The sequence below is a fragment of the Salvelinus namaycush genome, chromosome 39, assembly GCF_016432855.1.
Source record: "Salvelinus namaycush isolate Seneca chromosome 39, SaNama_1.0, whole genome shotgun sequence".
Classification (NCBI taxonomy): Eukaryota; Metazoa; Chordata; class Actinopteri; order Salmoniformes; family Salmonidae; genus Salvelinus; species Salvelinus namaycush.
Window position 1 is genome coordinate 6,606,518 of NC_052345.1, and position 11,186 is coordinate 6,617,703.

General features: G+C 45.6%; 1 protein-coding gene across 1 annotated transcript; it reads right to left on the reverse strand.

The window, feature by feature from the left end:
- Positions 1-1,404: 1,404 nt before the first annotated feature.
- odad3 (outer dynein arm docking complex subunit 3) lies at positions 1,405-11,013 on the reverse strand. Its single transcript, XM_038978586.1, has 13 exons — positions 10,935-11,013; positions 10,275-10,396; positions 9,968-10,045; positions 9,655-9,834; positions 9,142-9,243; positions 8,710-8,835; positions 6,223-6,345; positions 5,302-5,448; positions 4,859-5,019; positions 4,413-4,569; positions 4,107-4,256; positions 3,006-3,090; positions 1,405-2,911 (listed from the first exon to the last, which is right to left on the reverse strand). Exons 1-13 carry the CDS (start codon positions 11,011-11,013, stop codon positions 2,781-2,783), a joined length of 1,641 nt encoding a protein of 546 aa, XP_038834514.1. The 3' UTR covers positions 1,405-2,780.
- Positions 11,014-11,186: the final 173 nt, after the last annotated feature.

The following is an 11,186-nucleotide window of genomic DNA, read 5'->3' on the forward strand; positions in this document are numbered from 1 at the left end:
CTATGATTTATACCTGAAATATGCACATTTTTCTAACAAAACATATGCTATACAATAAATATGTTATCAGACTGTCATCTGAGGAAGTTGTTTCTTGGTTAGTGGCTATTTATATCTTTATTTGGTCGAAATTGTGATAGCTACCTATGCAGGAAAAAAATGGTGGACAAAAAAAGTTGTGTCTTTTGCTATCGTGGTTAGCTAATAGATTTACATATTGTGTCTTCCCTGTAAAACATTTTAAAAATCAGAAATGATGGCTGGATTCACAAGATGTGTATCTTTCATTTGGTGTCTTGGACTTGTGATTTAATGATATTTAGATGCTACTATTTACTTGTGACGCTATGCTAGGCTATGCTAGTCAGCTTTTTTACTGGTGGGGGTGCTCCCGGACCCGGGATTGGGAGGAAGTAGAAGTTAAATTGATTATGTTTCCTCGCTGTCAAAATTAGCAAAAATCTCTACGGTTATGAATCTGGGCAGAGTGAAGAAACTGTAGATGTAGAGCCATTACCATTTCCAAGGCTCGACCTTAAGGTTTGTCCACTTGCCTGGGACAAGTTAAAAAAAATTGGACAACCAGAATATATAGATTTCAGTAAAAAAATCACAATATCAAACAATTACTCCGATCAGAATTGGATCAGACAGCAGGGTAGTAAATTGCCTATATTCCTATTTGCTATAGCCTATTTCAATAAATGTTATATTTACAAAAAGCAAGAGGACAATGTAGACAGAGCTAAGAGTCTCACCAAAGCAGCGCAAAATATCCGGTCAGAATCTTAATTTATTTTCTCTTTCTTGAATATCGGATGATCTGGGCCAATAGTCAAAGTCTATTTTTATAGAAGACACTCCGGTGTCTTATTGTTATAGAATCCCAAATGTTCTATTTCTTCTCCATTTTATATGAATATGACTTGGCCTAGTACACCATTCTTTCAGCCAAATGCATGCTAGGTTTCTCCTGCCGTGCAATTTCATGATCAAACATTGAATTAATCTAACGGAGTTCTAGGCTATCTCAGAAAGTTTTAAGTTGTTTTTGAATAACCCAAACATGTGGGAGGCCTAAGGTAATAATGAGAGAGATATAAGATACAATAGAAAGATATAAAAATCTCATGAGAATTTTGAACAAACCTTGACAGTTGACCAACGCATTATAAGACAGAAATGATGCATGCACCGAACGACCAAAAGCCTAATCCTACTAACTGAAATATCATAAAAACATTGACAAATTAAAGTTATGAAGAGTATTTTCCAAACGATTCTAATGAAGTGTTTAATGTCCTAAAGTTGCAGCTTTCAAATGGGAATAATTATGAAAGTCGGAGTCTATGCTATTCTCATTCTTAGATTTATTTTGAATTACATATATTTTAGGCCACAAGAACTCAAATTGAGCAATACAAAGATGGACAAATATAATGAGGAGTCAAAAGAAAACTTAGGCTTCAGCTGAGGAAAGCTTGTGAAAGAAATGATGCGTAGCTGGCCTAGACCTATTTCCATGTTATTCTAGCAATGTGAAACCTACCTACAACACATACTGGCATATAGTAAGTAGCCTAGATGTGAATCAGTGTGTAGTTATCCAGTTGTGAGGAGAGCAGAGTTGCTCTGCAGTCCATGATGATTGACAACCCATCACAAGACCCACAGCCAGCGATCCTTGACTGTGTCACTGCTCCATCTGCACACTTCCGCACACACAGGGTCATACAGCAGTAATCATACAGGAGTAATCATACAGGAGTAATCATACAGGAGTAATCATACAGCAGTAATCATACAGCAGTAATCATACAGCAGTAATCATACAGCCGTAATCATACAGCCGTAATCATGCAGCCGTAATCATACAGGAGTAATCATACAGCAGTAATCATACAGGAGTAATCATACAGGAGTAATAAAGGCCTAGTGCACTAATTTAATCACTAATTGTGATTTATTAGGGGGTGCTGCTGCACCCTCAGCACCCCTAATTCCCATGGATATGTGTACTTCACTCATTTTCAGTCACCCTTTTGGCCTGTGTTACATACCTTTTTTGGGGGGGACAAGTGACTTCAGTAAACAAGTAAAACATCTGTCCTACTTGTCCAAAGGCTAAAAAGGTTCATGTCAAGCCCTGATTTCTACACAGTTTCAATATTTAAGTCATTTCAATGCAGATTAAAAAAAAAATATATTATACAAAAGAAAATGTCCCACGGGCTGTGTGTTTGACACCCCTGCATTAGAGCGATCTTACCTATCAAAAGATTGAGTAATTCTTCAAATCAAGCTTTTTATTGATTTTCATTCCTATTTTGATTACAATTTTATAATATACAAATCAGTGGTGATAGTGAGAAATCAATTATTTTGTGTTGAACTGCTTTGTGATAAAATCAAGTCTTGCATCCATAAAGTAGCTAATGTGATGACTGCAAGGTATGATCTGCCACCACCACGTTCCCCTAGCTACAGTATCATCCCAAATATACATTTACTGTGCATTCCATTAGTTAATAAGGAAATAATTATTTAGCTAACTGAATAATTATATGTGAGGAGTAAGATTTCACTCAAGTCCCCTATGCCATCTAAGCAAAGGTATTTTCACTTAATTCAGGGCACAAATATGACCTATGACCTCACACTAAACACAAACTCATGGCTGCTCTCGTCATAGAAATATAATTACCAAAGCTGACATGCCCATTCTAGCAATTATATTTCTATGGCTCTTGTGACATCTAGCCAGCCTAACTCATCTAGGATCAGAGCTTGCCCTTTTTCTTCTTGGTCCTGGTCTTCCTCTTAGTCTTGGAGTCGATGATGAGCTGAGACTGGTGCTTCAGTATCGCCCTGGTGATAATGTCACCCTCATCGTCCCCGCTCTCCTCCTCTTCTGAAAGAGAGGGAAAAGAGAGAGGGATTGCGAGATAGAGTGGGTCTGTGTGTATGTGTGTGTGCATGCAATTATGCGTCTGATCCCATCTCACCATCATATGGGTCCTGTCTCTGAGCCTCAGGCAGCTTGATGCGGGTGTTGCAATGGGGCAGTTTCCCCTCGATGCTGGCATGGAACTGACACAGACACAAAACCACAGAGAGACAGTTGTTCTCATCATAATAAGATGTCAAAGGGAACATGTTAGTCAAGGAGATCTGTTTATTCAACCATAGGAGTTGGCTATAAAGCACAAAGATCTGGGACCAGGGCTTATGCCTTCAAAATGTAAAGGCATACAACTTGAGACCAGTCAAAGCCAACGTCATTAGAGAATCCCAGACAGACAATGCTACATCATAAGCGCTAACGGTGTACCACTACCCGTACCCTCTGACTCCTGAACAACCCGTACCCTCCGACTCCTGAACACACTGTTCTCAAACACACACCAGGGGGTGACTTCAAGGTGGCTGGCTGGCTGTGACTCGTTAATAATCAAGATCAAACACCTAATGGCCCTATTTCCATCCAGGAACAGATAAGCTATTCAAGCACCAGTGCACAGATTAAAGAACATGGTCTGTATGTAGCATCTAGTCTGGCTGGCGTGGCTGGAGAAAACCTTGGGAGTACAGTAGCAAATGGATGGAAAATAAGCAGATGGTTTCAGGTCATAAAGCTTTACCCTGGCAGGACCTATTTGAGTAGATGCTCCATGTACTGTCTGAAACACCTGTCTGTCTCTACAATACCCAATTCACTGTTGGGAGCAGCAACCACCGAAAAATAATGAGTGTACACGTGTACTGTCAAATTGCCCTGGTCTAAGGGGCTTTTCCATTCATTCAATTTCTATGCAACAACAGTCAATGTTTAACGAATAAGGAAGAGTCCTATCTCTGATCGTCTCCTCCATCTCCTTCATGATGGCAGCCATGTCCTTCCCCTCTCCCTCCCCCCACCTCTCCTCCTCTTCTCCTCCTCCTCCTCGCCTCCTCCATCTCCTTCATGGCGGCGGCCAGGTCCTTCCCCTCTCCCTCCCCTTACCCCCACCTCTCCTCCTCACCTCCTCTTCCTCCATCTCCTTCATGATGGCAGCCATGTCCTTCCCCTCTCCCTCCCCTTACCCCCACCTCCTCCCCCTCCTCACCTCCTCTTCCTCCATCTCCTTCATGGCGGCGGCCAGGTCCTTCCCCTGGAGCTCCTCCTGCAGTAACAGCAGCTTCTGCTCTGACTGGGACAGCAGCTCCACCACGTACTCCTCTGAGCCGGGGGGCAGCTGGGGCTCCAGGCCCTCACCCTGGAGGAGGGGAGGTGTTTGAGGACACAACTGACATAATGTTTCTGAGCACCTTCACATTTTTTTTTACAAGGTTTCCCAATGCAACTTGATCTAAAGAATCTGACAGGTCTCAGGTCAGTGTTCATTATATTGTTAATGGGGTCTTCTCTGTACCAGCTTGATGTGCTGCAGTTTGTCAGATAGGTGTTCCACCCCGGCCCGGACCGTGTTCAGGGTACGGGTCAGCCAGTCCAGACGCTCCTTGGCGGCGTCGCGCCTCCCCTGCTCCGCCTGCAGGTGGCGCTTACAGTCCTCCAGCATCTGCTGACCACTGTAGAAGACAGTAAGAAATATCCATCAAAATGACTTTACAGACACACTCAACTCAACACTAGGAGAGGAACCTTTCAGACCAACTTCTGTACCACAACAAGTTGCTTGATTGGTCTTCTCCCACAAGTTCTCCCACAATTTACAATCCTCAAGGATCTGTTCTGAGGGTCACTGTTTTAATAAATAATACCTTCCATTGAAGGTGTCAGCATCCGCTTACAACTTCTCTGGTCTGCTACGTTGCTGTGTAATCCCTAACCCTTGACCTCTAACCCCTGCCCACTGACCTAGAGAGCTTGGTCTCCCCGGAGTACTTGATGTCCTGGAAGTGTTGCTGCAGACGGTCCCTGTCCTCCTTCAGCTGTAGCAGGGTTCTCTGGTTCTCCTTCTTCAGATCCTCCAGGTGCTGCTGGGTGTCTCCCTGGGAGATGAACCTCTCCACCACCTCCTGCATAGGGACATGGAGATGGATGAACACACACACACACACACACACACACACACACACACACACACACACACACACACAGATTAATACACACACACACACAGATTAATACACACACACGTATAAATAGCTGAAAAACACACGACACTTGCATACACACACATGGATACAGTAGGTGCATAAACAAACTAACAGACATGTACCACACACACACTTGCATACAAAGACACACAAACCGCACACAAAACGAAATAATCATATAAAATGACCTCCTCTCCGTACCCGTGTGTCAGTGACCCCCGTGGCCTCCTTGATGCGTCTGAAGGCCTCTTCGAAGGTAGAGATGGCCCTCTCCTCCTCCCCCAGCCCGGTGGCACTGCGCTGGGCGTCGCTACTCAGCTCGTCAGGCTGCAAGGCTGCCCGCTGGGCCTGGAGGGAAGGGGGCAGACATCAGGACATTTACTCTGTAGACTAAGTGATATTTAAGAAGTGTAGATATATAGCTAAATAGAATGGACACAGCACCTCATGTTATATCCCTTGATATGGGTATACCCAGTGCCGTGTCTAGGCATAAGCGATATAAGCGGACTCTTAGGGCCCTGCGAACACCCCCCCCCCCCCCCACCATGAAAACAACATTTACTTAGATTTGTTTTAGGAAGTCAGTCAGGATCTTAACTTACTGTTAGTTACAATAGTAGAACACACAAGGTGCAATTTTTAAATGTGGTTGTGCATCAGCAGTTTTTCTCTTGTTATGTCAGTCACTGACAGTCACTCAATTAGCCATGTCAGCTAACATGTTTAAGATTGCTCGGTAAGTTGCTATCTAAACCTTGTAGAATTCCTGGCCGAATTACTGACCGAGCACGCAAGGCACCTGCCCAGGGGCCAAAATTAACAGAATCACATATGTTTTAAAACTGCTAAATGTTCTCTCTGCCCCATGGAAAAACATGTAGAATTGTAGGTCATTAACTTGACAATTTACCAAGAGGGTGGCCACTGAAATGTTTTGCCCGCTAGGTGGGGGAAGCCCCCAACCAAATCTTGCATAGGGCCCCCAAAATGCTAGAAATGGCCCTGGGTACACCCAATATGGCAGCTGGTCCAGCCATTATGGAACGTTGACTTGAATAGGAATATCCCTTCTTGTCATTGTTATTCTATGGATGTAAGTGTAAAGTGGTGGGGACCAACCCTTCTCTCCACTCTCTCAGCCTGGGCCTTACGGTCCTCTGCCTCTTTCTTGTAACGGGTGAGGATACACTCTCTGTCCTTCCTCTCCCTGTACATCTGTTCTTCTTGACGCTGCAGCTCTGCCTGAGAGAGAGAGAGAGAAAGAGAGAGAGAGAGAGAGAGAGAGAGAGAGAGAGACCGAGAGAGAGAGACCGAGAGTCAATTAACTACTGTTTATCGAAAAACAGCAAAGAAAAGCATTCAACTCACAACAAATAGCTGTAAACGCAGACAGCTGGACTTTACATGATGGACACATCAATGACTGTAAGGTGATGCATGAAGGGGAGAGGTACGGGACAGTCCTCAGTTACAATAATAATACCCATGCTGGTCACTTTGGCAGTGTCTTTGGAGAGGAGTGTGTGTGTGTGCTGGTCACCTTGGCAGTGTCTTTGGAGAGGAGAGTGTGTGTGTGTGTGCTGGTCACCTTGGCAGTGTCTTTGGGGAGGAGAGTGTGTGTGTGTGTGCTGGTCACCTTGGCAGTGTCTTTGGAGAGGAGTGTGTGTGTGTGCTGGTCACCTTGGCAGTGTCTTTGGAGAGGAGTGTGTGTGTGTGTGTGTTTGCGGGTCACCTTGGCAGTGTCTTTGGAGAGGAGTGTGTGTGTGTGTTTGCGGGTCACCTTGGCAGTGTCTTTGGAGAGGAGTGTGTATGTGTGCTGGTCACCTTGGCAGTGTCTTTGGAGAGGAGTGTGTATGTGTGCTGGTCACCTTGGCAGTGTCTTTGGAGAGGAGTGTGTATGTTTGCGGGTCACCTTGGCAGTGTCTTTGGAGAGGCGTGTGTATGTGTGCTGGTCACCATGGCAGTGTCTTTGGAGAGGAGTGTATGTGTGCTGGTCACCTTGGCAGTGTCTTTGGAGAGGAGTGTGTATGTGTGCTGGTCACCTTGGCAGTGTCTTTGGAGAGGAGTGTGTATGTGTGCTGGTCACCTTGGCAGTGTCTTTGGAGAGGAGTGTGTATGTGTGCTGGTCACCTTGGCAGTGTCTTTGGAGAGGAGTGTGTATGTGTGCTGGTCACCTTGGCAGTGTCTTTGGAGAGGAGTGTGTATGTGTGCTGGTCACCTTGGCAGTGTCTTTGGAGAGGAGTGTGTGTGTATGTGTGCTGGTCACCATGGCAGTGTCTTTGGAGAGGAGTGTGTATGTGTGCTGGTCACCATGGCAGTGTCTTTGGAGAGGAGTGTGTATGTGTGCTGGTCACCATGGCAGTGTCTTTGGAGAGGAGTGTGTATGTGTGCTGGTCACCTTGGCAGTGTCTTTGGAGAGGAGTGTGTGTGTATGTGTGCTGGTCACCTTGGCAGTGTCTTTGGAGAGGAGTGTGTATGTGTGCTGGTCACCTTGGCAGTGTCTTTGGAGAGGCGTGTGTATGTGTGCTGGTCACCATGGCAGTGTCTTTGGAGAGGAGTGTATGTGTGCTGGTCACCTTGGCAGTGTCTTTGGAGAGGAGTGTGTATGTGTGCTGGTCACCTTGGCAGTGTCTTTGGAGAGGAGTGTGTATGTGTGCTGGTCACCATGGCAGTGTCTTTGGAGAGGAGTGTGTATGTGTGCTGGTCACCATGGCAGTGTCTTTGGAGAGGAGTGTGTATGTGTGCTGGTCACCATGGCAGTGTCTTTGGAGAGGAGTGTGTATGTGTGCTGGTCACCTTGGCAGTGTCTTTGGAGAGGAGTGTGTGTGTGTGTGCTGGTCACCTTGGCAGTGTCTTTGGAGAGGAGTGTGTATGTGTGCTGGTCACCTTGGCAGTGTCTTTGGAGAGGAGTGTGTATGTGTGCTGGTCACCTTGGCAGTGTCTTTGGAGAGGAGTGTGTATGTGTGCTGGTCACCATGGCAGTGTCTTTGGAGAGGAGTGTGTATGTGTGCTGGTCACCATGGCAGTGTCTTTGGAGAGGAGTGTGTATGTGTGCTGGTCACCATGGCAGTGTCTTTGGAGAGGAGTGTGTATGTGTGCTGGTCACCTTGGCAGTGTCTTTGGAGAGGAGTGTGTGTGTGTGTGCTGGTCACCTTGGCAGTGTCTTTGGAGAGGAGTGTGTATGTGTGCTGGTCACCTTGGCAGTGTCTTTGGAGAGGCGTGTGTATGTATGTGTGCTGGTCACCTTGGCAGTGTCTTTGGAGAGGAGTGTGTATGTATGTGTGCTGGTCACCTTGGCAGTATCTTTGGAGAGGAGTGTGTATGTGTGCTGGTCACCTTGGCAGTGTCTTTGGAGAGGAGTGTGTATGTGTGCTGGTCACCTTGGCAGTGTCTTTGGAGAGGCGTGTGTATGTATGTGTGCTGGTCACCTTGGCAGTGTCTTTGGAGAGGAGTGTGTGCTGGTCACCTTGGCAGTGTCTTTGGAGAGGAGTGTGTGTGTGTGCTGGTCACCTTGGCAGTGTCTTTGGAGAGGAGTGTGTATGTGTGTGTGCTGGTCACCTTGGCAGTGTCTTTGGAGAGGAGTGTGTATGTATGTGTGCTGGTCACCTTGGCAGTGTCTTTGGAGAGGAGTGCGTCACTGTTCATGACCTGCAGGTCCTTCAGCTCCTGTCTCTGTCTCAGGATCTCAGCCTCTAGTTTATCCAGCTGGGACTGGAAGGTCAGGCTCTCCTCCTAATTATAATATATGCCAATTAGCACACCCCTTTCTCCAAAGCTACTTACGTCAGTGAGTGCATACGTTTCCGTATGGGTTGCCCCAGCGGGAATTGAACCCACGACTTAGCCACTGAGCCACACAGGACAAAGAGCGAGGTAGGGTACTTTATCATCTGTTAGGAAATTAGAGTAGGTCATGGAAAAGGATTCAACTACCCAAAGAGCACATTGGAGAGGAGGCATGGCTTGGTTGCATAAAGTTAAATGTGGGGCGAGTTGGCGAAACAGCACAAAGAGATCTGGGACCAGGCTAGGACTAACCTGTAGGTGTGCCTTTAGTTTCAGATAGCCCCTCATGATGTGTTCAGCCTCCTGGCACTTCAGCTGGGCTTTCTCCAGACGATTCTCCAGCACCCGCAAGTTCTGGAAGACGACACACCCACACACAGACACACACACACACTTATAGACGGTTGATTGATCCTGAGCTGGGCATGCTAAGTTTTTGAAAAGTTTCTTATTGTGGATAAGATTGGCTAGAATCAGAGGGGTGAGGCAGCGTGGAAGGAAAGAGCGTAACCTTTTGGGGATGCTCCTCAGCCGCCTCTCCTTCACTCTGTGGACCAAGGGCAACACATCAGTCACCTCCACTATATTCACACCACTATATTCACTATTTTGTGTGTGTGTGTGTGTGTGTGTGTGTGTGTGTGTCTGTCAGTCAGTCTGTCTGTCAGTTAATCAATCAGTCAGTCAGTCGGTCCTGCACTACATAGAGAATAGAGTTCCATTCCAGTCGCACCCTCTGCTGCACTGTTTGTCTCTATATAGTACCTTGGCCTCCTCGTTGAGTCTCTCCGTGTCTCTCTCTGGTCCCCTGTTCTCTAGCTTCATACTCTGGTACAGTGTCTTTAGGTCCTCCAGGCGACGACGGTACGTCTGGGTGGTGTGCTTTAGAGCGTTCAGCTTCTTCATCTTGTCACACACCTTCTGGTCCAGCACCTTGAGAGCAGCCTGCTCACCAGGATGCAAAGTAGATCATCTTGATTATCCCCAATGGGCAATTTGCATTACAGATGATAGTCAATAATACAGAAAAATACACATACATCAAACAAACATAGCTATGTGTTTGCGATGTCCCCACCTTCCCTGACATGTTTCTGAAGGCAGCTTTCTCCATGCCTCGGCTTTGGAAGGCCTCCTTTATCACCTGCTCGTCCCCCTGGAAGAGAGAAAGAAAACAGTCTGTAACAGGGAAGGACTACCTCAACTTTTCCAATAATAAATGCTCCTTTTCATTTTCAGTTCCAAAATGTTTTGTTACGACTTACGATGTGCACTAATGAATATGACCCTGCACTCCAAAGTTCTAACAGGGAAAAACAACCTGGGAAGTACAAGCTGAGCATTGAAACCAAAACATTTGTGATATAATAACCAGTTTTACTTACAGCAAGAGCGTTTGCCAACTTCTTGTGTAGTCTCTTGTTCTCCTGCCTCAGCTGAAGGATAGAATTCCTGTTTTTCTTGATGCTTGACTGAGACATTTCATAGTATGCACTTCTGTCGCCCTCTGTTGGGCGAATTCACAATTTCGTTATTTCAGCATCCTTTGACTGACTTTTGGCCTTCTCAGTCTTATTCAAAGAAACAGGGAACTAGCAATTACATAAAAAGTTGAATGCCATTTATATTTTTGTGTCCCAAACTGTTCCCCATTACTCAGGGAATGTTAATGGCTAGGAAGGTAGGCTAAATATCTCAACAAGCATTTTACTATTTCTAGCTAAGCCCATTTTGCTGGCAACATAGCCTACACATCACCTGACCTTGCAAAATGATTGCAACAAAGTAGCTAGTAGTTAACGTTCTAACTTTCATCACAGCTTCATGTGGCCATACATTTCCCAGCGAGAGTAAATTAACCTGTAAGTAACCTCACAGATGGAGGTAAAGTTAGCTAAGAATCGTTAGTATAATGTTAGCAAGATAGCGCTAATGCAAAGTCTGAATTTGCTATTCAACATGGCGTTTACACACACAACTAGGCCTAGCTAGTTAACTAGCATAAGTTACCAGTCCTAGCTAGCCTGCTGTAAGTCTTAACCTACCAAGAAGTTGAATTTTCCTCTGCAGTTCTGTTATTTGGTCATGAAGGGGCGGCTTAATGGCCTCGGCGCTGAACGGCATTTTCAGTGTGCACCAATCACAAACTAATAGTTGACTTTAGAAGTAGCTAGCTAGCATTAGATACAAACTGACGCACTTTTAGGTAGTTTTGTCCTTGTATGAGCGGAATTCGCGTGAAAACACCGTCGTTCAGATAGCTTCTCGTTGCCTAGCAACATGTACACTGACTTTCC

Excerpts from the sequence above, each read along its gene's own strand:
- odad3 (XM_038978586.1), bottom strand. The coding sequence starts at position 11,013 with ATGCCGTTCAGCGCCGAGGCCATTAAGCCGCCCCTTCATGACCAAATA. Across the intron at positions 5,020-5,301 it reads CGGGGGTCACTGACACACGG|GAGGTGGTGGAGAGGTTCAT; the intron begins GTACGGAGAGGA and ends GTCCCTATGCAG. Across the intron at positions 3,091-4,106 it reads AGGAGATGGAGGAAGAGGAG|TTCCATGCCAGCATCGAGGG; the intron begins GTGAGGAGGGGG and ends TGTCTGTGTCAG.